Consider the following 27,620-nt stretch of genomic DNA (forward strand, 5'->3'; position numbering starts at 1 on the left):
TTATCCCACGGCTCTCAGGTGCCAGGAAAACTCCAAAGCTGATTATCCTGGAATGGTTTGGCTTGGAAGGGACCTTAAATCCCACCCAGAACCACCCTTGCCATGGGCAGGGACATCTCCCACTGTCCCAGGTGCTCCAAGCTCCAATGTCCAACCTGGCCTTGGGCACTGCCAGGATCCAGGGGCAGCCCCAGCTGCTCTGGGCACCTGTGCCAGGGCCTGCCCACCCTGCCAGGGAACAATTCCTGCCCAATATCCCACCTCAATCCACCCTCCTTCAGCTTAAAGCCATGACTGCATCATCTCAGTCCTGATTAAAGCCCAGGGTCCTCCAGAACTCTGGAGAACTCCGGACTCTGGAACCAGGATGAGACTGCAGCTGGCACATCCCAGCTGACTGAAGTGCCCTGCAGAGTCCCCAGGCACTGTGGAAGACACTCATGTCACCAGTCCCAGCCCAAGCGCCCCAAAGTATTTGGATTTCTACCCCAGCCATGGAAGACCTTTTCCAGAAGAGCCAAGACATCCTTTTTTGGTCCCAAGCCATTCTTTTCAGAAAGATTCTCAGCCAAATGCTGACCCTGAACAATCCCTCTACACCAACTCTCAGCTCCGAGATACACCAAAACCCAGCAAGTCACAAACTGGTTTGAGACTCAATAAAAGCAGTTTCCCCCCAAATGCTCCACATTTAACACGGCTGCACTTTCTCATCAGCCAGTTTAGGGAAAGGAAAGCTTCCCAGGAGCTGCCCCACGCCCATGTGGAGCCCTTGCAGGCACGCACTTCTCGCTGTTGGCCAGGCGCCGGTACTCGCCCACGGTCATGGGCTTCTTCTGGATGTTGTACTGGGTGAAGAGCCCTGACTGGCCCGTGACCACCTGCTGGATGGGAGCTGGGATCACCATGTCATCAATGTCATCGTAGGTGCGCCGTGGCTTCCACTCCTTGGGGGGGATCACCTGCAGTGGGGACAGAAACATGGAACTGTCACAGACACTGCAGGGACAGAAACATGGAACTGTCACAGACACTGCAGCTGTGGGTATCACCTGCACAGGGACAGAAACATGGAACTGTCACAGACACTGCAGGGACAAAACCATGGAACTGCCACAGACACTGCAGGGACAGAAACATGGAACTGTCACAGACACTGCAGGGACAGAACCATGGAACTGTCACAGACACTGCAGCCCTGGGTTTGGGGGCTTGTCAGCACTTGGGCCATGTCAGCACAGGCTGATGAGATCATTTGCTCTGACAAGGACTTGTTAGGAGTGGTGTTTAGCTGGCCTTAATAAAGCACAGTGGAGAAATAAAGCTGTTAGGCATGAAATAATTCTTATTTCTTCTAAAACACAGGTCAATTACTGGGTTTATTGCTGCTCTAAAGAGAGCTGGCTATTGATGAAGAGCTCTCCGTGGAATGTTTCCTTGTCCACTCAAGTGTACAAGCAATTACCTTCCAGGACTTTGCTAGGGAGATTATTTTAATAGAGCTTGTTGGTGACTTCCAGTTATTGTAAAGAAATTACTTTACTTGTAGGATTAATATGAGTATTCCAGGTCAGCCAGTCCCTCACCTTGCCCAGCCCTGCCTCACCTTGCCCCTCACCTTGGCCAGCGCTCACCTTGCCCAGCCCTGCCCCAAGCTGCTCCTCACCTTGCCCAGCCCTGCCCCAAGCTGCTCCTCACCTTGCCCAGCCCTCATCATGCCCAGCCCTGCCCCACCTTGCCCCTCACCTTGCCCACCCTCACCTTGCCCAGCTCCTCACCTTGCCCACCCTCACCTTGCCCACCCTCACCTTGCCCAGCTCCTCACCTTGCCCACCCTCACCTTGCCCAGCTCCTCACCTTGCCCAGCTCCTCACCTTGCCCACCCTCACCTTGCCCAGCTCCTCACCTTGCCCAGCCCCTCACCTTGCCCACCCTCACCTTGCCCAGCTCCTCACCTTGCCCAGCTCCTCACCTTGCCCAGCCCCTCACCTTGCCCACCCTCACCTTGGCCACCCTCACCTTGCCCACCCTCACCTTGCCCACCCTCACCTTGCCCAGCCCCTCACCTTGCCCATCCTCACCTTGCCCAGCCCCTCACCTTGCCCCGCCCCTCACCTTGGCCACCCTCACCTTGGCCACCCTCACCTTGCCCACCCTCACCTTGGCCACCCTCACCTTGGCCACCCTCACCTTGCCCACCCTCACCTTGCCCAGCCCTCACCTTGCCCAGCTCCTCACCTTGCCCCGCCCCTCACCTTGCCCAGCCCTCACCTTGCCCAGCCCCTCACCTTGCCCACCCTCACCTTGCCCAGCTCCTCACCTTGCCCAGCTCCTCACCTTGCCCAGCCCCTCACCTTGCCCAGCTCCTCACCTTGCCCACCCTCTCACCTTGCCCAGCCCTCAGCCCCTCACCTTGCCCACCCTCACCTTGCCCACCCTCACCTTGGCCAGCCCCTCACCTTGCCCAGCCCCTCACCTTGCCCACCCTCACCTTGCCCAGCCTCTCACCTTGGCCAGCCCTGCCCTGTGGGCTCCCTGGGACTCCATGAAGGCGATGAACCTCCCGAAGTCGCGGAACTCCTCCAGCGAGGGCCGGAAGGTCATGATCTTACAGCCAGGGTTCTGCGGGCTGGGGTTTTCCGACCCCATAGCTCCAGTCCTGCACAGGGGACGCACAGGGAGGAAAGGACACTGGTTAAACCTTTGGGTTTTAACTCCCAGCTCTTGGAGCTCCACAGAAAGCCTGCAGAGATTTTTCATTTCCTCCCTTGACTCCCGCAAGGGGGGGATTTGGAAGAACGACCCTCTGACACGGACATGAGGAGCTCCCAACCAAAAATCCACTTAGTCAGGAGCTCCTGACACCAGGATCACCCGAGAGCTCGGCCAGGGGCTAAATATAAACCACATCTGCCCCCAGTTCAGCACAGAAAGTGGTGCCTCATGAGGATGGTGCCACAAAAATAACAACTCCTCACCACCTTCAGCCTTGGCACTGTGCACAACTTGCCACCCCACAAGTTTTCCAACAAAATGCTTCACCGTTTTCTGTTTAGGTTCAACCCAACAGCTTTCCCAAATTTGGGTTTTTTTTTCATGGGCTAAACTACACTAAAAATTATAAAATTAAGGGGTTTCTTTTTTTTTAATGTATTTTCATTACACTTTGTCTTTGCAACGTACATAAACAGAACAAAGTGTCAGGCAAGTCTTACAAGAAATACAGACACACAATTCCAAAACATCCAAAACAAACTCTCAAACCGTTCAGGGTGAAATCACGATTTTTAAAATGGACTTTTTTAAGGTGATGCAGGAAATCCGTAAGGGAAATAAGAGGTTTTAGTGGCATTTCAGCTGCAGATATGCCCAGGAAGGAGTTCTCCATGAGGAGGAGCTGCAGCAGCTCCACATCCTGAGCACTCACGAGATGGCAGTGCTGGGCTGTGGAGGATGAACTGCAGGGAAACAGCTCCTGCCAGGCTTTAACGTGGAAAAAAAGCATTTAAAGTGTGTTTAAACTGATTTCAAAGCAGCCAAGAAGCATTGCAGATGCTCCTGGAAGTACTCACAGCGTTAGGAAAACACCAAATGAAGCAGGGAGTTCTCCCAGCTCTGTGTCTGAATGGGTGAGTGTGGCACAGAACTCGCCCCAGAGACAGCCAGTGCTCCCAGCTCCTGGAATTAAAACCAGCTAAAGTGGGCAGACTCCGCACCCAGGGCACCAAGGTTTCATTTTAACTGGGTAAAACTTTTTATTTCGAAGGCACGTGAACAGTTTTGAGTGAAATTTTAGAAGCCAGAAAACATCAGAATTTTACACAGTAACTTTTATGCAAATTTGTCTCAAAACAAGGATCTGCAAGTCTTATGTCCTTCCCCAAGGAGTCTTTAAAAGAATTTTATGCATAAAATCACAGCTTCTCACAGGCAGAAAAGGCCTTCCCAAGCCACGAGCCAGAGATGCAGAACCCAGCCCAGAATAAAATCAAATTATGAATCCCAGTATTGCAGGAAATCCCAGAGCAAAACAAATTGAGGGAGAAAAACACCATTTCACCCTGTTCACCCCAAGATACTTCACTTCTCATCTCCAACAGGAATTGTTGCAGCTTGGAAACAAAAGGGCCATTTAAGCAACCCCTCCATCTTCAGGGTGGCCCTGCCCAAGGAGATTCCCAACCTTGCCAAAGAAGGAACAAAAATTGCCTTTTGAGAACAAAACCTGCTGCTTCAGGGTCAGCACTGCAGGAGAAGCAGCAGATTGATCCGTGCCCAGGGGGAGGCTTTCCTGCACAAATGTCTTGCAGGAGCACGAGAAGGAAATCCCTGGGATGAGCCAGGGGAGCTGGGGACCCATCTGCCAGAGGTTTGCTCAAATCCCCCAGGAAAAGGGGGCTGAGCTGGAGGAAAGGGCTGCAGGGGATGGGACAGGGACAGAAACCACCCCACAGCCTGCCACAACCTTCTGGGAACACTGGGGCTATTTTTGGGCAGGGTCTGGAAAAGGCAGGGGCCGAGGGGAGCGGGGAGCCCCGGCAGGAGCTGGCTCAGGAGTGAATTCCACCCTGAGCAGGAGCCCTGCCAGCACCATCTGCTCCAGAGAGGCTTCCCAGGATCTGCAGCTTTACCCACAGCCAGGGCAAAACAAACAGCCAAAGCCAGGCTTTATCCCATCCTTCCCTCAAGATTCTCTCACAAAATTCCAATTTTTTAGGCGATAAACTCGGAGCAAAGAGTGAAAATACGTGCTCCTGTAAGGAAGGGAGATCAAAAACTACTGCATGCAAAGCTTAATCAATTAATCAAAGGATAAAACTACTTCCTGCAAAGCTTAATTAATTAATTAAAAGGTCTACTGCCTCAATACAAGCAGCATCACCTGGCACTCTGGAATTCTTTAGTCCAGAGACAGCAAAACACAAGATTTTTCCATGTGCAGTCCCATCTGAAGAACACTTCAACGCCTACCCCAGATAATGTACATTTAGCTAATCAAACTAATTAAACTATTACAATAAAATGGCCAGAGAGCTCATGGGAAGAGGGGGGAATCAGCTCCATGAGCTCGGTGAGATGTGGGAGCTTCCCCCAGCAGCCCCAGGGAGCTGGGAACACCCAGGCCCAGGGAAAGCTTGGGGAGGGGAGAATTTCTGTCCCAAGCGCTTCCCACGTGGAATTGTTTTGGGAAAGCACTGCCAGGACCTGGACTTGTGGCCACCTCCATCCCAGGAGTCGTGGCCAGCTCTGTCCCAGCTCCTGGGATCACCCAGGACACACAGCAGGACAGGGGCTGCAGCTTCATCGGGCATTTTCAGGAGATGGCCCCAATTAAGCAGTGCCCTAAGGAGCTGCCAGCATCCCTGCAAGGTTCCAGAGAGGACTCTGACTGTTCTGAGAGCACTGAGGGCCCCTCCCGGCCCCAGCAGGGCTGCAGGTGAGGGCCAGGTGGGAACAAACCCTTCTCTCAATACTGAGGAGGAGGATTCTGCACTCAGAGCCCCCATCAGCTCCCGAAAAGAAGAGTGAAGGTATTTGTCTCAGCTGGATCCATTCTGTTTCTTTGTGAGAGAGTAACAACCTGGAATATTATGAAAACCTTCTAATTTTCAACCATTGTGAGGAAGCACAAAAACTTGTCTCCAGAGGGACGATGTCGGTGCACACAAAGAATTGAGCTTTAATTTCAATGACTTTCACATGAGACGTTTCCCTTCCAAAACCGATGTGAACCAAGGCACTTTTGTGACTGAAATCCTGCACCTGTTGGCTGAAACCTTTGTACAGCACAGAAAAAGTCCAAGACACCCAGCTGAGATCAAGGACTGAGCTTGCTACAGGACTGACAGGCTGGGAATCCTTCCTCCAGGAAAAGGGCTGGGATTTCTGAGCAGTTCCTGCTGCTGCCCCACTGATGATCTCCTTCCCCTCTATTCCCAAGAATCAGATTCCAGCACTTTGACAAACAAAATGTAAATTTTTAAGTCTGAATTTTGCTGTTGCTCAGCCCAGTTTTAAACTACTGGGCAATTACAGCAAGGATTTAAACTAACACCTTTCCCCCAGAAATATTTATAGATTCAATTCATCACATTTTTAACATTCAAATTGCTTTGACTCTTGTATATCCTCCACAAAGGCTAAGTAAACACAACAGAGGAAATATTTGGGAAAGAGGAACAGAGACAACATTCCCACCCAGCACAGGGATGAAGATCTACAGTGCTTGGGATTTGACAAATTGAGGGTTATTTTCTATCAAATTTTACACTCCACGAGACTCCTCCACAATTCCAGATCCTCCTGTACTTGAAATCAAGCAGCATATGTAGCTCATTAAGGGAAAATAAAATTTTCCCCCAAAACACCCTCTTGGCTGTAGAAGTGCACAGTTACTCACACACTTCTCTAACAACAAAATTATTTAATCACAAACTGTATTTAAAAGGGGAAAAAAAAAAAAAAGTGGTTACATTTAAGAGCAATAAATGGGGATGACTTTAAAACAGTTTATTATTGCCTGAGGCAACAATAAGTAACAATAACAGGTAATGGTTATTTCTGACTAAATCCAGATCAGAACCTCAAAACCTCAAAAGTTTGACCAAACAGACGAGATAAACTCACCCTAAAACCACACAAATCAGTTCACAAAGCTGACTGTGAACTGACTGAGGCCCAGCCTCCCCAAGGCCTGCAGGAGGCTCAGTTTGCTGCATGGCACCAGTTATCTCTGCTGCATTTATTATCTCCACTGCGAGGCTTCGGGGGTCTTTCAAAAACAACTTAAACGAGTGTTACAAAAGGCACTTCACATGGACTGAGCCGTGGAATCTGAACAGGAATTCCAAGTTTTAACCCACGGCACCTCAATCCAAGGCAGCGGCACTGCAAATGTTAAAATAAATTATCCCACAGTCTTTATCCCTACAGGAAAGGACATCAGAAACCTTGCAAGGCAAGCAGGAGCCTCGATTATTTGTCACAACTTAGGGGTAGAGCCATTTGCTACCGTGGCTTAATTAAGGTACTTATTTTCACTTATATTTTCATGGGGTCAATCACTCTCCTTTATAAATGAGGCAGCTCCTCACAGTCTTTATTCCTACAGGAAAGGACATCACAACCTTGCAAAGCAAGCAGGAACCCCAATTACTGCAGAGCTTTGCCCAAAAGGTGATTCCTGCACCAGAAAACACCTTAGTGGGGACTAATTCCCAGTTTTCTTTCCAGAACAGAAAGCCTGGGGTTCTCAGCAACTTGCTCGACTTCTCTAAGCTCCTTTAGATTTTTATAACAAAAGCCCTCAACAAACGGGGCTGTCAGAGGCGTTTTTAACCGCCCTGCCCATACAAAAGGAAGCCCTGGGCTGGTTTTGTGCCCGAGGCAATGCCCGGGCCGGGTGTGACACACTGACCCACTTCCAGCTGCCGGCAATGCCGGGAATGCTCCGGAGCTCGGGCAGAGGAGCAGCGAGCCTGGCTCAGCCCTGCAGATCCCCAGTGAGCCTGGACAGGAACCTCCATGAACCCCCAGGAACCCCCAGGTACCCCAGGTACCCCCAGGAACCCCAGCCCAGCATGGCCCTGCAGAACCCCAGCTCAGCTGGACAGGAACCCCAGGTACCCCAGGTACCCCCAGGTACCCCCAGGAACCCCAGATCAGCACAGCCCTGCAGAACACCTGCCCAGGTAACCCCCAGGAACCCCAGGTACCCCCAACCCCTCCCCAGCTCACCTGCCCAGGTACCCCAGGAACCCCAGCCCTTTCCTGGCTCACCTGCCCAGGTACCCCCAGGTACCTCATTCCCCCCCAGGCTTCTCCCAGCCCGCATCCATTTCACACCTTTCAGCCAAACCTGCAGCTCCAGGAGTGACAATTTAAAGCCTAAATTAACCCCAGAGCTTTGAGGTGAAATGAGACAATTTGGATCTCTCCCAGCTCTGTTTTATCCAGGTCTCTCTGGAAGCTGCAGCTCCAAACTTGACCCACCCCACCCAGGCAAAGCTGTGCTGCTTGTTCTGCCAACAGAACTGAGATCAAATATGGGAAACTCCATAAAAAGTTCTTATCTGCACCAAAAGCTCACCAAAGGCCTCTCCATTGTCCTGGGCTGTGTCCAAAATTGTGAAGGAATATCAGAAAACCTCAGAAATCACCTCAGCCCCCCCACCAACCTCCAACATTCACTTCTTGGGTCATATTCAAAAGCAGGATTTCTAAGAGATTTAGGAACAAAATGGCAATCCTGTATTCTCTGAGGATCTGGGAACTGTGGCTTGTTCATGAGCCTTATAAAACATAAAAATAATGAAGCTTCAGGTCACTTCTGCCAGGAGTGAGGCACACCCAGACCAAGGAAGGGCAGAACACAAAAGTGTTCTCCTGTGTAATCCAGTGAGAGCACGACTGAGGAGCTGCCTCATTTATAAAGGAGAGTGAATATGAAAATATAAATGAAAATATAAATGAAAATATAAATGAAAATATAAATGAAAATATAAATGAAAATAAGCACCTTAATTAAGCCATGGTAGCAAACGGCTCTACCCCTAAGTTGTGACAAGACAGAACATATTTGGTCCAAAACAAAGGTTAAAAAGAGAAAATCTTATTAAGCAACAATCAGTTTAGTGAAGAACAGGGGAAAGGGAGAAACCTTTCTCATATCCCACAGTGATAAGTCATTAATATCCCCCAGCCTGTGGGAAATCACAGGATTTCTGCCAACATTCTGCAGCATCCAGGATTTCAGCTGCTACTGCAAACGGACAAACCCCCTCGAATTCTTCACCAGATGACAAATAATTCCTTCCAGCAGCGCCCCGTGCGGCCCCGGAGGATCCCAGTGGCATCCAAAGCCATTAAGCAAATCCCTCACTTGTGTGACACATTGAGCTGTCATCCATCTTCGCTATTAACAGATGCTCCAGTGAAGGAACGTGGGGCAGCGCAGGCTCTGCAAACCCTTCCCCACAGCACAGCCTGAGCCTGGGCGAGTCAGGAAGGGGAATCCACCAGTCCCGAGCCCTCCTGACTGCCCAGAACTCAGTGAGGAGCACCCAAGTTTCTCCTGACTGCCAAGAGCTCTCCCTCCCTTGCTGCCTGGGCGCCTCAGCCTGCAGCTCACCACGATCATTTCTGCTCTCAGGTGGATTGCCCGCTCTAAAAATGAGATTTAAACTTGCAAGGCGAATCAGAGCCTCCTGATGCTGACACCGTTTGCTGGACATCCCAGGAGGAAATAAAACATAACCCTGCATAAATGTGAAATCCTCACAGAGCCCTTCCAGCAGGGCTGGCCAAACTGGTTCTCCCAACTCACATCAAATTTCTTACAACCTTTTATATGGAAATAGCTCCGAGTTTTCAGGAGCTGTCTGTGTTTTGGGTGATCTAAACCACCTGCAGAGCTGTGGAACTCCCACTTTAGCTGCTGAATCTTTCCCTGGTGCTTGACAAGAGTTGAGAACAGCTCCCAGTGAGAGCAGCAGTGTCCCCACAGCTCAGGGGAACAGGTGAGCACTCCCCATGACCAATAGCCAGGATTATCTACAGCAAACGGGTGGGATTCTCCCTGAAAGTGAATTTTCCTCTTGACTTCCCATCAAAAGCTGGCGAAATCTCTATTTATTTTTATTTATAAAGGCTCACGTTCATCCTAAAGCCAAACTTGGAATGTGACACCAAAGTGCTCTGACTTACTGACAAAACTGACCCCTTCTATATATTTTTATATATAAAAATATATTTTATGTCCTTTTGTATATATATTAATATATAACATATTTCATACATCACGTTTATATATAGGACCATATATATATATATATATATATATATATATGTATTCTGGTCCCACTGGGCCAGTCAAGGCAATTATCTCTTTCCAATCAGCTTAAAAAGAACAATCCACCACGGAGGGTTAGACAGAATTTTCCTGTCAAAAGATGCTCCAGTGAATGTTTCATCCATGAACATCAGCTCTGGAACAAGGAATCACTTTATATCCACCTACATCTCCTTTTCTCTTTTGCATGGGAGGAACTCCTGCCTCTCATGAGGCAGGAACAGCCGTGGATTCCTTCAGGATTCCTTCAGGATCCTTCTGGCACTGCAGGAGTTGGTCAGCCCGCCCCAACTTCCTTCTCTTGTTACAGGGAAGCCCAAGAACTGGGAACTTGCTGTCACAGAGCAATTACTGGGTGCTCCAACAGTTACTTGATGTAATTGCTAAAATGTAACTGTAAGTTTGAGATTCTAGGCTTGAGGTTTCCCTGACTCTGCGAATTTCAGTAAAACAGGAAAAGGAAAGTGACGAGAAAAAAGCAAAAGTTCCCAGGAAATGAGCAATGTTGTGGGTGAAATACTATCAGGTTTCAGACGGACAGAGCTTCTTAAAATTCTCCCTTTTTGGTTAAAGGAAATTTAGTTTTGGGAGGGTCCTGCTTTCACAAACGAGTTACAGAGCACAGATCCAGTGTCCCAGGGCAGAGCAGCAGCCCAGCCCCTGCCGCAGCTCCATCCCAACGCAGAGGGAGCAGGGATGAAATGGACCCTCCCTGGTGCCTTCATTCTTCAGTACACAGGGGTCCAAAGCTGCCTCTCTGCAACACCCCTGGCTCCTCAACACCTTCAAAACCACGAGCCTCAGGAAAGCCAAGAACACCTTTGGGCGAACCCCAGAACGTCCCGAACCGGGAGGGACCCGCAGGAGAATCCAGCGCAGCCCCCGGGCCTGCACAGACCCCCAACAATCCCACCCTGGGCATCCTGACAGGGCCGGGACCATTCCCTGGGGAACCTGGCAGTGCCCAGCACCTTGGGCAGTGCCCAGCACCTTCCCCTGAGCTCCATGCCAAGGCCTGGCACCGCTCCAGCCCTCCCGAGCTCCTGTCCCCTCTGCAGAGCCCAAGGAAGGGTTTCCCGAAGGGTTCCCCCTCCATCCCCTCCCCTCCATCCTCTCTGCTGCCGCACACAGGAGCAGCTGGGGCCGGGGCAGTCCCCAGAGCCCGGGCACACAAACCCCGCAGCTCCCGAGGGTCCGGGGCTGTGCCCGCTCCCCCGGCCCGGGGACAGCGGGGCTGTGCCGGGCTCACACCGCGCACACGCACGAGGAATTCACAGAGGAATTCACAGAGGAATTCACAGAAACGGGAGAGAAGCGCCTCGGCTGGGCCCAGACTCTGACAGTGTCGGAGGAGGGAAGCACCGATAGAACAGCCCAGCCCCGGCCGCTGTCACCTTCCTGCCCCCAGTTTTCCCAGCACCGAATCACGGAGCCGGCGGCAGCTCCTGCTCGCCCCCAGCCCCCGGCCCCGAGCCGAGCCCCGGGGTCGCCATTGATCCCCGTGTGCGCCCGAACCCCGCGAGCGGTGAATCCCCGCGGGCAGCCCCGGCTCGGGGCACCGGGACCCCCGGGGCCGCCGCTTCCCGGGGGTGCCACCCACACAAAGCGCGGCGGGGCCGGTGCGGGCCCGTCCGGGCCGGCCTGCGGGGGAGGCCGCGCGGGGGCCGCGGGCCCGGAAGGGAGCGGCAGCGCCGGGGCCGCGCCGGGAGCGGCGGGGACGGGGCCGGGGCCGGGAGCGGCGGCGGGCCCGGCGCGGCGGGGGGCGCAGCGCGGGGTGGCGGGGTGCGGGCCCGCTCGGGCCGGGGCCGGTGGCGGTGCCGGTGTCGGGGCGGGGGCGCGGTCCGGCCGTACCTGCGCGCGGGGCCCTCGGCGGCGCGGGGGGCGCAGCGAAGGGGGGGCGCCCAGGCGAGCGCAGCGCCCCGCGGCCACCACCTGCACCCGCCTCCCCGCCGCGCCCATTGGCCGCGCGCGGCACCGCCCTCGCGCCCATTGGCCGCGCCCCCGGGGACGGACGGCGGGTCCAGCCAGTGGCGAGCCCGATCGCCGAATAACAAGGCGAGCGCGGGTGTTGATTGGCCGGCGGCGCGGAGCGACGGTCCGCCCACCGACAGGCGGGGCAGCGAGGAGCGCTCCCGTCACTCAGGCGCTTTCCGCCAGTCGCACGCCGCCTTCTGCTGCCGGCGGCCCGCCCCCAGCGGCCATTGGGCGAGGCGGGCGTCGGACGGGCGCTGATTGGCGGCGCCTGGTGCCCGTCGGGCGCGGGGCGGGGCGGTGAGGACGTGAGGAGCCGCACAGAGCGGGGCGGGGGCGCTGCGGCCGCGCTGCGCCAATGGGGGAGCGGCGAGCGCGCGCGCCCCCGCGCCGCCGGGCGGGGAACGGCGGGGACCGGAGGGGACAGCGGGGATTGAGGGCGTGTCGGAGGTCGGGGGGATACTGGGGACCGGGGGAGACAAGCAGGGACTGAGGGGATATCGGAGATCGGGGGGATACTGGGGACCGGGGGAGACAAGCAGGGATTGAGGGGGAGAGCGCGGATTGGGAACCGGCACTGACCGGGGGGGTCCCAGGATCACCGATCCCCATCCCCGCAGCCCCCGGGCACAGCCGAGGCTCGGCCGGCGCTGCCCGGGGAGCTTTGGGGTCCCGGTCCCCGCCGGTGTCCGGGCACAGCTCGGGGCACGGCGCCTGTCCCAGCCCCGGGAAGGATCGGGGGCATTCGCCCATTTGCGCTGTTAGGCCCAGCAGAGCTCGCAGTCCGTGCCCGGCCTGGGAATTCCCAGAATAGGAGCCGGTCCTTGGTTGGGTTCTTGCTGCTGTCATTCCCCTCCCTGAGTCTTGCCCCAGGAAATTTCATTCCTGTTCCCGTTCCCATCCGGGGATTTGGCCCAGAAACGGGCCCGGGTGGGAGTGGGAGGTGAAACATCAGCCCCAGCACAAAATCCCTTTGTAGCCACAGCCAAACCCGCTCACTGAGCAGCACAGGCATTTCCCTGGTAGGGCTTTGTAATTTGGGACAGGTAATTTTGGCACATCTCACCAGAAAGTGTCCACTTTGCAGAGGAATTGTGATTGTTGCTTAAAAAAGCCACGAACAGAACAGTACATTGGCACCTATGGAGGAAACAAAGTTTGTTTTTCAAGTTCCAAATAACAGCAAAACCAATAAACGAAGGAAATCGTTGCAGTTATTGCTATTTAAATGCAGAAATACTTCCTCACTTTCACTCGCTCACCCCCAATACTTCCCCTCACAACACAGAATAAAAAGCACAAGAACATTTCCAATGAAATCTAAATATCTGAAAGTGTTTCATGTTAACAATGACCTTAAAATAAACTTATTTTAAAGAGGGCAGATGGTGCTAGTGCTGCCTAATTTAACAGATTTTGTTTTTACCACCTTAATGTTGCTTTATTTCTTTCATCTGCCTTTGTGAAAACCTCAGTGGCTGAATTTATTCCTCTGGTTTGTGGAGAAGCTCACACTTGTTCCTGTAACACCTCAAATATGATGCAGGACTTGGCATTTGCAACAGTTTTGGAGTTTATTCATTAAATGGACAAACAATTCCAACTGCCAGTTGGCATTTGTGATTCTGGAGCACTGGAAATTAATCCAAGTTAAAATAAAAGTTTGGGGAATCTTGAACATAACACATGCCCTCAGTAGTGCCTAGAAGCAATTATGTTGAAGAACAGCAAATGAGGATTCTCCAAATTTGCAGTGAAAAATCATAATGAAAATCACAACCCTTAGAAAAACAAAAGGCATGGCTTAATGGGGCATAAATTCAACCATAAATTCAAATTCCTGCACAAGGAGCTGGGACTGGGAACCCACTCTGGATCAAAAGAATTGAAGGAGAACAGTCAATAATCAATCTGAAAAGATATTTATTTTGAGAACATCAGCTTGCACATTATACAAAAAATTGACAAATTCACCAAAAAACGTATAAAATGTTGCGGGGTCTTTTTCCCTAACATATTAACATAATCACTTTGCAAAGGGTAAGAATTGAGGAAACCAATAATAGGCACATTTGTTCCAGTCTGTCTGTAGAAAAGTGTGATTAAAAATATCCCTGTCTTGCTGAGGTATCAAACTGCAAACTTTGGTAATGTTAGAGGGAGACCAAGGGAGCCTTCTCCAGGCATGGCCAATACAAAATGGTTCATAAAAAGCCAGAATTGGTTATTTTTCATTTCCAAGTAGAAATGCAATGAAACAAAGGAAAAAAAAAAAAAAAACTCCCCAATACACCTATAACTAGGAAACCTGATCCTCTGCAAATCCCCACTAATCACACACAGCTACAGTGATCCACGCTCCCAAAGAATCCGGCTGGCAAGTCCCAACAATTCAGTGCTTATGAAAAAAAGGAGACCTTGATGGTGATTCAGAGCCCAGTCTTCCAGCAAAGGACAAAAGGCACTTAAGAATGGCTTTAGGATATTCCACAATGGCATTTCGGGACAGGGGACAGCGCCCAGCTGAACAAATCCTTCCCTAAAGAGAAGTCCAGTGAGGTAGTACTTCATATTGCTCCAACCACTTGGCTCTAAGCAAGCAGCCTTCTGGTTCTGAGATACAAAATTAGCGGGAAATGGCTTTTTGTCAAATGTATAAAACCCAGTTCTTACAAAAAATAGTAAAAACCCACTTGTGGTAGAAAGCCAGGAACCATCTTGTACAAATTGAGTATCAAAATGCTGCCAAGGTGATGCACGAGTCTACCTTGATGGCCAAATCCCCAGACAGTGAAGATTGTTCTAGCAACCAAGCCATTTTTGGAATAAAAAATAAAAACAAAGGGGGCACAGGGGCACTCTGAGAACTTTCCTCATCATTAGCAGCCTCACCGGAAGCACTTTCAGTCCATTAGAAACAAATAATTCTGTGCTGATGAATGGCAGGTTTGAGGGGATGAAAAACAAAAATAAAAATGCAAAGTTCAACACAGAGAACAAAAACAAAACCCAGGAACATACAAAAGGATAATCCTTGGAGTTTACAGGTTTGTTTTCAAAACAAGGAAGACTTCAAACCATTTTTTGCGAAGGGGGGGGTGGGAGAAAACACAGACTAACATTTTTTTTTGTTTTAAATTAAGCCCAGGGTGGGTGTGGCAGGCAGGGAGGGAGGCAGGGAGGGAGAAGTGCTCTGGGGGATCACCGGCCGCTGCCGTAGCCGGGGAAGAGCTGGGCCAGGATGCTCTGCAGGGCCTCGTTCACCTCCATGCTGTAGCTGCGGCCCAGCTCGTAGCGGCACGCGGGGCAGCTGAACACCGAGGCCTTGAAGGACCTATCCAGGCAGTCCTGGGGACAGAAGCCAGCAGGGTCAGGGACAGGGAGCTGGGCTCATTTGGAACTGCTCTGACACAGCGAGCCAGCCCTGAGACTCCTGGGGAGGGACCAGAGAGAACGGGGGCACTGCACTCCCAGCTGAGAGCATTGCTGTGGACACAGCAGAGGGCAGGGAACTGATCCCTCCCAGCCTGGCTGGGATGGAGAGACCTTAAATCCCATCCAGCCATTGCTGTGGACACAGCAGAGAGCAGGGAACTGATCCCTCCCAGCATGGCAGGGATGGAGAGACCTTAAATCCCATCCAGCCATTGCTGTGGACACAGCAGAGGGCAGGGAACTGATCCCTCCCAGCCTGGCTGGGATGGAGAGATCTTAAATCCCATCCAGCCATTGCTGTGGACACAGCAGAGAGCAGGGAACTGATCCCTCCCAGCCTGACTGGGATGGAGAGACCTTAAATCCACCCCAGTGCTGCTGGACACAGCAGAGAGCAGGGAACTGATCCCTCCCAGCATGGCAGGGATGGAGAGACCTTAAATCTCATCCAGCCATTGCTGTGGACACAGCAGAGAGCAGGGAATTCCAGCCTGGCTGGGATGGAGAGATCTTAAATCCACCCCAGTGCTGCTGGACACAGCAGAGAGAAGGGAATTACAACCTGGCTGGGCATGGAGGGTCCTTAAAACCCACCCCAGTGCTGCTGGACACAGCAGAGAGCAGGGAACTCCAGCCTGGCTGGGATGGAGGGGACCCTAAATCCCACCCAGTGCCACCCCTGCCATGGCAGGGACACCTCCCACTGTCCCAGGGTGCTCCAAGCCCCAGTGTCCAGCCTGGCCTTGGGCACTGCCAGGGATCCAGGGGCAGCCACAGCTGCTGTGGGAATTCCATCCCAGGGCCTCCCCACCCTCCCCAACAGCCCAGGCCCAGCCCAGCAGAGCCCAGCCCAGCAGAGCCCAGCCCACCTTGCAGACGTTGTGCTGGCACACGGTGGTGACTGGCCTGAACACGACCTCCTGACAGCAAATACACAGAAAGGCCTCCTCCACTTTATTCAGAAATTTCTGCAAAGAGAACATTTGAATCAACTTAGTGCTGAAAGATAAATTAACCCAAACCCCCATCATTAAATGCAAGGGATTACTTTGATCATAGAAAGATTCTCAACAAATCTTAATATGCAAATCCTGTCCCATTAAACCTGCTGGGGGTGTTTACACTAAAATCAATCATTTTAGGTCTGAGGCTGTTCTTTAATTCAGCCAAGGGTTTGTGTCTGGGAACAGCACAATTACAGCTGGGGGAAAAGCCCAACGTACCGGTCCATCTTTGAGAGCCTCTAGGACTTCATTCCACAGTTTTTCATTGGCTTCATCACTTTTTATAAGAGATTTCTGCTGGGATGTCAGCTTGTATGGCTCAACTTTAGTTTTCTTTGGAGTCCCTGCTGGAGAGGTGACAGGTGTTTCCTCCCCACCTGAAAGAAAACACAAAGATTTTTTTTAAAAGCAAAAAACCACCAGGAAAGAGTAACCAAGTAAAATGCACAAAAACCTCCAAGGTTTTCTATATCCACTTGCCTACTCCACAAACCTGCTGATTTCCTTTTCCTCTTCCCTTTCCCTGGGGTATCAAACTCATCTTCCCCGTTATTTTCTTTTTCCTTGTCTTTGTTTGCAACAGCTTCCAAATATCCTTCAGGATACTGCAGGGAAACAAACAAAGAGCACTCAATGCCAACACACTGGATCAAACTTGCAGACCAGGACAGGTCCAAGAGTGACCTCTGGAGAACAGCTCCAAGGGCACTTTTAATCTATTTTAAGCAACAGATCCCTGCTATAGGGAAGCACTTCACAGCCTATAGAAATTCCATACCAGAAATAAAGTGAGTTTTATCCTTTTAGCCTCTTCATGTATAAAAACAAACAACCCAGCAGACTGGAAGCATTTATGTCCCCTTTAGTCTCAATTTTTTGTTAAGGATCATCCTCAGTAAGAGCATGTAACAGAAAAATCCCTGCTCTCCATCAAGCTGAGAGTCCAGCTGATATCCCAGGGCAGTACCTGCATTGTCAGGCCAAGCTTTTTCATCCTGTCCTTCCCCTCTTTGGTCCAAGGAGCAGGTTCTTCATCGTCCCTCCTCAGCAGGTAACGCCACACCAGGAACCCAGATTTCCCTGTCTCAGGCCAGTATTTCACAACCTGAAAAAGCCACAGCAAGTCCATCACCCTCTGTACAAGCCCCCTGGCCACGAGCACGTGCTCTTGTCCCAGCTCAGCCCTCCTCACCTTGTAGATGCCGTCGTATCTGTTGCCCTCCAGAGGAGCGTACTTGCTGTGCTTGCCTCCCTTGACGTTCCTGACCACCCTCACCGGCTTCCCCGCCCGCCAGTCCTTGGCCTCAGCCCCGTGCTTGTCATTGATGGGGGCACTGCAGTTCAGAGCCAGGGCCCTGCAGGAGAGGCCAGAGTTCAGTGTGGTACTGCCATGGAACCCTGTGCGTGACACTGGGGACCCTCCTGATGGGGGCACAGCTGATTATTGATGGCATGACCCTAATGCACCAGCCCAGAGCACCTCCTCCGCTCAAGTCCAGGCTTATCTGTGAGAGCAACAGTTCAGAATTACAAATGGTCTGGTCTCCTGCAATCAGTGGCTGCAAAGGTCTCCAGGAGAGAGCAGGAGAACTCCTACACCAATTTATTGCTCTGTTCCTTAAGTGTCAGCCAGTATTGCAGGTGACACCAACCCCACTCACAGTTGTGTCCCACTACAGCGCTCTGAAAGGAGCATTCCCATCCTGTAACTGATCTGCAGCCTAAAGCACAGCCCAGACCCAATTCTGGCCCTTGTTCCAAAGCTTAAACAGCCCCAACACCCCCTGTGCTGAGGCCAGAATGGAGCACAGACGTTGCCAACCTGTTCATGTTGGTGAGTTTCTGATCACAGGACTGCTCTGCCGTGCGCTTGTTCCCAGAGAGGTCTCGGCCCCCACTCCCCGTGTAGGTGAAGGAATTCCCATGATCCTGGAACGAACACGGATGGAGTTCACAGTCACAAAAAGAATTCAGCAAAAGCAGCAGGAGAGTCTCTCAACCAGGTAGGTTTAGCAGGGCATTCTCAAAAAGGAAAGGTGCTTCCTGTGTATTTAAGCTCCCAGACTGGGCCAGTCCCTGGCTCTCCCTCAGGCTGCCAGGACAGGAGACCAGGTGACAATGGTGACAATGTTGTCTTGTCACACCCCTGAGCAGCCCAGGCTCACACAGGATCTGCTGCAAGTGAACAGCTGGCAGCACAGCCCACGAGACTGTTCCAATGTGGGTGTAAGGCAGACCTTGGAAAGTCAGAACTCTGGGATCAAAAGCTGACACAGGGATATCAGACTGGGTTTGGATGATCCTGTGGCTCAGGCTGGCACAGATCAATGCAGTTTTTCCTTGCCTCGTTTGCTTCTGAAGGGAATGGGTGAAGCTGGGCAAGTGTTTGGTGTGGAGTTTTACCAAGTTTGTTTGGTTCTGTGCATAAATAATCAGAATCCACTCACAATGTCATCTTCATATCCTCCTGCCAGCACCAAGGAGTAGGCCCCATCATTGCTCCTGCCGTGGATCCCTGCCACGTGGGGCCTGTGCACCCCAGACTCGCTCACCTGGGAGACAAAAGCAGCTTTGGAGGCACCTGCCCTCAACAGGCCCCACACAGCACTGGGCTTGGAGCTGAACCAACTGTGCTACTTCACATTTGCTTTCCATGTGTCACAGGGGGAAGCTGCTCTCACCATCATCCTCCAAAAAGCTCCAGGCAGAAGAAACAAAAAATAAAAACACGTCTAAAAAAATAAGGCACTGACTGTATCGGTAAATTGAACACATGGATGAGGTTTGTGTGCAAATCTAACAATTTGGATATTTCTTACTGAAATTGCTTATTTAAAAACTTCCAGGTATTTAAGAATAATACAGATATTAAATATCTGTATAGTTTGGAAAGAGCTGTAATAGCAACCTTCCTTCAATACCTGAAAGCAAGATCTGGACAGGCCAGTGCTTTTTTCTGCCCCAGCTTTCTAACAGCATGGGAAAGCTTCTGTTTCATGTATGTGGATATTTGAGACACCCTTGCCAGGGCACACTACACACCTCCAGGACAAACTACCGGGAACAAATCCGCTTGCTTTGGGGTTTTTGAGTTACCAAAAAAAGAGCACTACAACAAAATAAACCAGCCCTTGACGGTCCAACAATGCAGCATTAGTTATGGAACACTTGATCCAGACAAAGCCAGAATTCTTTTCCTTCTGCACTTCCATATATCCAGTGACACGCACGTTTCCACATTAACTGTTTCGGTTTCTTGTAGGAGCTGGATCACTCCCATTTTTCCCCACAGTAGGTCAGGCCATGATTCAGCTTCATACCTGAACTCTGAATTTCCACATGGTGCCAACAGGGATGCCAGGGATTGGTCCATAGTGGTTGGAGGGGACAATGGTGCATTCCTTGGTGCGCCCCACACACGCCATGCCCTGGGCAGAGAGCAGCATCAGCCAAGAGCCCAAAGGAACAAACACAATTCCAAGTAAAACAGCTTTGGACTGACCTTGCCCCAGTCTCTCCGGGAGGAGGAATTAGCAGATGCCATCTTTTGTTTCTTTTTACTTTCTTTTAATTTCTCTCCTGCTAAAACCACCTCACTTGCATCATTTCGACATTCAGGGCAGTACCTACAGTCAGTGAAAATTAACAAGTAGCAAAGCCTTCAATTAGGAGCGTTTCCTCCAAACACAGTGAGTTATGTTACAATTTCCCCATGTGAAACTAGACAGGACATGGAAACACTTTCCATACTGGAATTTAACCTACAACAGCTCCTGTCCTTGCACCAGCCACTGCAGATGTGTCAGGAAATGGCTGTGCCATAAAATCATTGTACACAGTATTGAAACACTGAGGGGATAAACCAGTGCATTTCACTGACTCTGTGTCTATTGAAAGGTGTATTTCACTACCCACTACTCTCAGTGTACACATCTCATGCACAAACCTGCCTGATCTGATGATGGGGCCTGCCTGCAGTGACCCATAAAAGCCACTGCACAGCTGAAGCCTCCCACCATCAAGTTCTCATTTGTTCCTCTTTGGATCCCAGGCTGGTTTGGGCTGGAAGGACCCTAAAGTTTATCTCATTCCAAGCCTTGCCATGGCAGGGACACCCTCCTCTATCCCAGGTTGCTCCAAGCCCTGGCCTTAGGCAGGTACACAAAAAAGGCATCTAGATCCCAGAGCTAGGAAAAGGAGTGTGCAAGCCATGGGTTTAAAACCTGCTCTCATTAAGCTCATGAAAAGTTATGAAGTTTTACCAAAAAAAAAAAACAACACCCTAAACACCCACATCCCTCCCTGTTCCTAATCAGATGTAACTGTGACACCCCACACACCTCCTCAGAACCTACCAGTCCTCATCATCTGGGATTCTGCTGAGGGGAGGGTTGAGGCAGTAGATGTGGAAGGCCATGTCACACTCATCACACATGAGCTGCTTATCTGGATCCTGCTTCCCCCCACAGATGTGACAAGCACAGACCCTGCAGGTCTTGTTTGGGTTGTCCTTGCAGGCTTTACACACGGGTCCACTCTGTCCTGTGGGCAAACACAAACCACACTCAGCAAGTGCCAAGATCCACTGGAAACGGTCAAAGGAGGCACAACTGAATGTGTCTTGGACTCTTTAAACCTTTGACCCTCACAGAGACAACTGGCAGGACATCACAGGGTAAGACAGACATGCAAGAACTCCATATCAGACTCACGTTTTGGGGTTCCAGAACTGATGGGAGAAGCAGTGCCTGGCTCTTCAATTTTATAGATTTCATCCACTAATATAATTGTGCAGTCATTCAAGGAATCACCAGCTTCCCTAGAAGAAGTTGAGGAAACATCAGAGTTTGGAAGTATCCCACAGCTCGAGTTCACAGATGCCAGCAGAGTCACTCAGACCTCAGAAAGCTGAAGCAGAGCAGGAAAATTCCATTTATTCCACATGAACAGCTTACCCAAGTAGTATCTTTGCATTGAGCTCCCTGGTCATTTTTGTTTCCCTTTTCTGCAGGATCTCAGCATCGTACCAGAAGCCCCTCTCCTTGGGCTCATCAGGGTTGTAGTTGACCATCACCACCTGCCCCACCTCCAGCTGGTGCCACTTGAGGATGGTCCGTGCCCGAGCCCGCACGTTGCCCGAGCTCATCTGCACCACCCCATTCTCTGGATAACTTGAAGGGAGGGACACAACAGAAATCAGATTCAACATCAGCTCTGGGGAGGAACAGGTGTTATGCAGACAGGTTGACTTTGCTGTGCAACACAAGAATACCATCAAGGACAAAATCTCCTCCCACACAGACACAGCCAGAACCAACCAGGCTGACTTTGATATTATTGCCTCCCTTCAGCCCTTGGACACCAGCACCTCCTATAAATGCTGGTGTCCATAAAAACATGATTCCAGCCCCCTGGAATTCCAACTGCAAAACAACCTCACAGTTGCCAGGACACAATGACATAATTACTATGTCACTGCCCAGTTCTGTTTTAATTTGTGCAATATCTACAATAAAATTTCCCATCAACATCACAACCCAAATGACTTTATTGGGCCAAGAAAGCAACAAAACAAAACTCACTCATCATATTTCACATGATAAATTACATCCTCTTCAGGGACAGCTGTGGGCTGGTCAGGATCTGTGCAGCTCTCAGCTGATCCACTGGTGGGTTTTTTCCTGGTTACATTCACCACTGTGGCTTCAAACCACGCTCCCATGTCCGTGTCCCGAGCATCCACCAAGTCATTGATCTATAGAGAGCCAAGAGCACAGCTCACCAAAACAGATTTGAAAATTAGGCATTCATTTCCAATCTACTTAAAGATTTAACCATCTCAAGAACTGCACCATTATCAACATATTTAACTGACCACCTTAAAAATTAAGATTTCCTCTGCTCTCCCGGTCCTGTTGTGCAGCCCTACAGCCTGCTTAGGTTGAATTTGTAAGGTTATAAATCCATTCTACACCAGCACGTGTAAACCCAGCCTTGTTAGCGAGCCCAAACCATTATTGGTTAGTCTGAAATAGAGTTTCAAAGTGTCTTGCTCGTAACCTGGCAAAGACATCACTAGATCTGTAATAAAACCCATTGAAACAGAGAAATAAAATGATTCTGAATAGCTGCTCGAGATTTTCTTTTGTTCATTCAAGAAAGTTTCAGCTTTGACAAATGTAGTGACTCCAAGCAAAAATATTGGGAAAATTTGTAAAAAAATCAAACCAGACACTCTGAATACTTTTTTTTTTTTAATTAATGCATTGTAGTTTTATTTCAAAGGACAAAATGAAAAAATTAAGTTTTTTGACCTAGAGCATTTTGTACTGAATTGGTTTGTGGGTTGGTTGGTATTTCTGTCTTTGTTGTCGGAGTGTTTGAGAGGAAGAAAGGCACTGCCCACACAATTGGAGTGCGAAAGATTTCCAGCGATTCTCCAGCCCAGGGAAGGAACGGCCCTGGGCAGGCGCAGGCTGAGGGCTCCCAGCGTGCGAGCACCCACCTTGTAGAGGCCGAAGCAGGGGTCAGGCCAGTCGGGCTGGGCGGCCGTGCCGGGCTGTCCCTCCAGCTCCAGCGCAGCCTCCCCGTTGTGGGAGCTCTTGTCGGACTCGCTGGGGCCGGAGCCGCAGCCGGAGTCGCTGTCCGAGAGCTCGGGGTCCTTGTCCTTGCTGCCCGCAGGCAGCACGGCCGGGCTTTGTCTGACCAGCAGCTGCACGATGTCGTTCAGCCCCACGCTGTAGTCGAACAGGGAGTGCCCATCTTCCATCTGCAGGGAAAGCACGGAGCCGCTCACGGAGCCGCTCACGGAGCCACTCACGGAGCCGCTCACGGAGCCGCTCACAGAACCGCTCACGGAGCCGCTCACGAAGCCGCTCACAGAACCGCTCACGGAGCTGCTCACGGAACCGCTCACGGAGCCGCTCACAGAACCGCTCACGGAACCGCTCACGGAGCCGCTCACAGAACCGCTCACGGAGCCGCTCACGGAGCCGCTCGCCGGGCTGGCTCCAGCCTCCCATCGAGCTCAGAGCCCGCCAGCATCCACCACGTGGCTTGGGAACCATTATCAGCCAGATCTGCGCCCTTCTTCTCTCTCAGCTCTGATATTTAAATGCTGTTTTTTCAATCTGCCAGAGCAAGGCTTCCATGCTGCTCTGGACTCGCTACCCAGCCTCTAGGAGATCTGGAAAAGTTTGCAGCACGTTCCCTAGAAACATCAATTAACTACAGACCCCCCACATTCCCATCAGGATTCAAAGACAATTCCACATTACCTACAAACACAAAGGGAAATTATTACTTCCTCAATTCAGACACATCCCAAATGCTAATGCAGATTGTCTTTATATTTTAATTGTGTGTGATCCAGATTATTGTTACACCATCTCCATAATTCGTAGCAGTAAGTAGAAGCCAGAGTTAATCACACACTTTTCTCCCAGCAAACACACATTTTTTCCATTGAAAGTAAAATCAAAAAAGATTCAATTCAACTTGAAACTACTCGATCGCTCTTCAGCGTAGCCTGGCGTGTCCTAATTTCACACTCCCTCTAATTCTAAGAGTTTATCTGGCAAGTCTGGCATGGTTTGTAGTCAAATCAAGACCCTGCCCCTGCAAAAAGAGAAGTACAGAGGCAGAAAGAGGCCCCTCAATAACCTCTCAAGAGCTCTAAGGAGCACAACCATTTTAGAGTTAACATGTAAGGCTGGAGCCCACGGAGCAGTCAGAAGTTCAGACAAGCTTCCCCACATATTTAAGGTCTGACTAAGAAATTATACAGGAAATGATCATCCCTTTCCAGCCTAAACCACCAGAAAAAGCAATCCCTGGAGCTTTGTTCTCTATCAGGGGGAAGCAGAGCAAAACCACAAAAATTTACACTTCACAGGAATCACTATGATAATTCAATTCTGATTTATGGCATCAAATGGCTGTGGAACAATCCCTGGAAATCTGACTGCGCAGGAAGAGGTCTGAGCTTTTTTGCTGGTTCAGAGACGAAAACTCCTCGAGGTGCATAAGAACACACCAGAAACTGGTTGTTTCTTCTCAGCCAGGACACAGTGTCACCAACATGGGAACAGCAGCAGAGGACACGAGTGACAACAGGTGCAAAGTGAAATGGAAGAGCACAGGAACAGGACAGGAAACCACAGGAGCTCAAAGCACAGCCAGAAAGAAGAGCCTGGCACTGAGGACAAGCCTCAAACAAAGGAGGCAGGTTTGAACTAACAGCTAATTTCCCAACCCCACTGACAAACGCTCACGAGTAAGAAATGGAACATTTGCAGGGGTTCCAAGAGCCAGACAAAGCACAATGGGAACAAGGCCTAAGAGAGGCTGGGTCACGTTCCTGCCTGAGCCAGGGAACACTGGAACTGCAGGAGGAGGGGTTCCCTTTGTAGGGCAAGGGCAAACTGACTGAAAGTCACCACTTCTGAAAATCTGCTTAACCCCAGCTGCCTGCACAGGGACCTCAGGGAAAGGCTGACAGGTAGCACCTGCCCTGAACCAACCTCCCTTATCACTTGATTTACAACACAAATGGGTCATTAATGCATCCAAATCTACACCAAGCCAACAGAAAGGTGATGCTACACCATCCTACAGGCCGCTGTTTATGCTAGAACTGGTACCTGAGCTTAGACTGAGGCTAGTCCAGGTGTATTTCCATGTTCTACAGCCACACCTGCTAATTACAGAGTACAGTTAGCTCAAGACTGCCTAAAACAGAAAGAAAAGCAGCCAGAAAAAATAGTCCATCTGCAGCCAACTCAGCATCCCACTGCTTTTCCTGAAATTAATCCTGTGATCAACCAAACACCAGCTCAGGAGTTTCTCTAGGATGAAGGTTTAGCAGCATAGAACTAGGCAGAATGCAGCAATTGTATTTTTAAATGGTTTTGATTGACTTCACTGCTAATTTAGTTACATTATTAACTGACAGAGAATAAAACAGCTGTGCAACAGCAATTGTAAACGTGTTATTGAGAACATAACACAGCACTGAGACACTCAAGTGTTCTGTACCTAGTGAGAATTTGACATCAGACCTGAAGAACTTCAAAATCATGAGTTGCTTTTCCCAATTTACAAAGGAAAATGAGATCTTTACGGCTTTCAGAGCAGTGAAACTTGCGAGGCACAAAAACATTAAGCACTTTAAAGACCATAAAATCACTGGTAATTTCCAGACACTTCATAAAGGCGATGTCAAGGCAGAAGAGCAACACATTAGGTAGAAAACAGTAAAGGAAAGTAAGAATAAAGGCAGCGGGCACCTCTCCTTGCAAACCCACGGACAGGGCAGCGCGGGAGGGAGCGGGGATCACTAGATGGCAGCAAAACCCCTTATTGCCACGCAATTAAAAATAAATAAATAAAACCCTCCGTCCCCAGCTGGAGGGGAGCAGGGGCAGGGTGGGGGTGTCCGGCACCGCACTGCTGCCGCTCCCCGGCTGTCAATGCCCGCGCCGCGCCGGTACCTGCTTGCCGCGGTAGAAGAGCCGCTGCCGGTGGGGCTCCACGCCGAACACCTCGTGTATCCGCAGGCGCAGCCCCTCCACCTTGGTGAGCTTGGAGAGGGAGTCCACGCGGTGCGTCTGGCTGCCGTCCATGGTGCGCACCTGGATCCACATGGCGCCGGCGCTGCCCCGGGAATGGGACCGCGCTCAGCGGCGGCACCGGCGGGGCGGGCCCGCACCCGCGGCCGCGCCCCCCTCACGCGTCCGCCGCACGCCATTGGCCGGCGGTCCGGCCGGCTCGGCCGCTGATTGGCTGCGACGGGCGGGCCTCGCCCACCCACGCGGGAGCCTAACGGCTCCGCTCGCGCCGGCCGTATCTCGCGCCACAATTGAAACCCGCCCGCCGCGCCCACGCGCCAAATCTCGCGCGATCATGCAAATGAGAGAGGGGATAAAGGGGGATAGGGGGCGAAGCGCGTGGTCTTAAAGGGGCCGTCACCGGCACAACGCGGCCCGCGGCCCCTCCGCCGCACACCCGCCCGGAATTGGACGGGAACCGCGGGGCGTCAGCGACCCCCGCCGCGCCCGGACCCGCCCCAGCCCGGCCGCGTCATCCCCGCGCAGCCCCCGGGGCGATGCCACTCCCCGGGCCCGCAGGGCACCGGTGCCGCCGGCACCGCCCCTGACGGCCACACCCCCTCCCGCGGGCCCGTTCAGGGGCGGGGGTCGGTCCCGCTGTCGCAGCCCCGAGCGACGCGACCCCTCCGGGGCACCAGACCCAGCTGTCACCGCCCGGGCACCGCGGAGCGCTCCCGCCGCTTCTCGCACCCCCCGGGCAGGGCGGGGAAACCGCCACGCCCCTCACCGCCCTCCCGCTCCCGGTGCCACCGGCCGCTCCCCGGCCCGCGGCAGCATCGCCATGGGCGGCGGGGCCGGGGCTGGGTGTCCCGGCGGACTCGCCGGGTGCGGGGCCGGTGCCGGGGTTGGGGGTCCTGGCGGACTCACCGGTTGCGGGGCCGGGGCTGAGCGTCCCGGCGGACTCAACAGGTGCGGGGCCGGGGTTGGGCGTCCCGGCGGACTCACCGGGTGCGGGGCCGGAGCCGGTGCCGCGCGCGCTTTCCGCGGGCTTTGGAGTTTGGCGCGGAAAAGCCCCGCGCGCGCCCCGTGCGCGCCCATTGGCCGCCGCTGGCGGGAACGCGCGGGCGGGGCGGGGCCGCCACCGCCTCCCGGGGCCGGGGGGCCCTGGGAGGGAAACGGGACCGGGAAAGTACCGCCGGCGACCGGGGGCGACAATGGGGATCCCCCGCCAATGACCCGGCCCGGCGCCCCCCGCTCCGCTGCGATACCGGGGGCAAAACCCCCCCGAATCCCCAAGGGCTCCATCCGCCCTGAACCCCCGGGGCCGCGGGCACGGTACCGGTTATTGTCCTAAACCTGGTGAGCCCCAGCTGAGAGGAGACTCCAGTGACCCCTCTATGACAGCCACCCTTCCCCAGGGGTCCTGTTCCCCCAGGGGGGCTCCAGGAGGGCTCTTGTCCCCCTGGGGGGCTCCAGGCCCTACCCAGATGCGAATAAACCGAATAATCCGAATAACCGAATAATCCGAATAACCGAATTCCAATAAACAGAGCAATCCGAATAAACCAAATAATCCGCAAAAGGGCTCTAACTCCCCAGGCCGTTAGCTCCAGGGGGACTCATGGCGCTGTGCAGGGCCCCACTGGTGACAACGTGGCCTGGGTGACACAGCAGGGCCGCGGCGTGGCCGCGTGAGCTGACAGAAAGGGCAGATCCAGCAGGATGTTTATCCCCAAACCCACCGATGCTATGAGGAAATCAAAAATGATAATATTTGCTTAAAACAACCGTTGGATGGGGGAAAAGCGTGGC

General features: G+C 52.1%; 2 protein-coding genes across 3 annotated transcripts in view; both read right to left on the bottom strand.

The window, feature by feature from the left end:
• Window positions 1–11,780, bottom strand: part of KDM4B (lysine demethylase 4B) — a 74,374-nt gene extending 62,594 nt beyond the window's left edge. Inside the window, exons 1-3 of one of the 2 annotated variants that reach the window (XM_036399397.2) lie at window positions 11,702–11,780; window positions 2,509–2,659; window positions 787–962 (exon numbers count right to left, since the gene is read on the bottom strand). In XM_036399397.2, coding sequence (XP_036255290.1) covers window positions 787–962; window positions 2,509–2,649 — 317 coding nt within the window. In that variant the 5' untranslated portion in view covers window positions 2,650–2,659; window positions 11,702–11,780. Of the gene's footprint in view, window positions 1–786; window positions 963–2,508; window positions 2,697–11,701 lie in introns of those variants that run through there. The other variant, XM_054517360.1, reaches the window with a different exon arrangement.
• Window positions 11,781–13,727: 1,947 nt separating this feature from the next.
• On the bottom strand, window positions 13,728–25,904 carry UHRF1 (ubiquitin like with PHD and ring finger domains 1). Its single transcript, XM_036399418.1, has 16 exons — window positions 25,752–25,904; window positions 22,766–23,029; window positions 21,843–22,015; window positions 21,216–21,431; window positions 20,973–21,079; window positions 20,616–20,802; window positions 19,763–19,886; window positions 19,581–19,688; window positions 18,708–18,812; window positions 18,083–18,189; window positions 17,453–17,615; window positions 17,228–17,365; window positions 16,754–16,865; window positions 16,480–16,637; window positions 16,126–16,224; window positions 13,728–15,169 (listed from the first exon to the last, which is right to left on the bottom strand). Exons 1-16 carry the CDS (start codon window positions 25,902–25,904, stop codon window positions 15,023–15,025), a joined length of 2,361 nt encoding a protein of 786 aa, XP_036255311.1. The 3' UTR covers window positions 13,728–15,022.
• Between the last annotated feature and the right edge of the window lie 1,716 nt (window positions 25,905–27,620).

Source organism: Molothrus ater, chromosome 26 (assembly GCF_012460135.2).
Source record: "Molothrus ater isolate BHLD 08-10-18 breed brown headed cowbird chromosome 26, BPBGC_Mater_1.1, whole genome shotgun sequence".
Lineage (NCBI taxonomy): Eukaryota > Metazoa > Chordata > Aves > Passeriformes > Icteridae > Molothrus > Molothrus ater.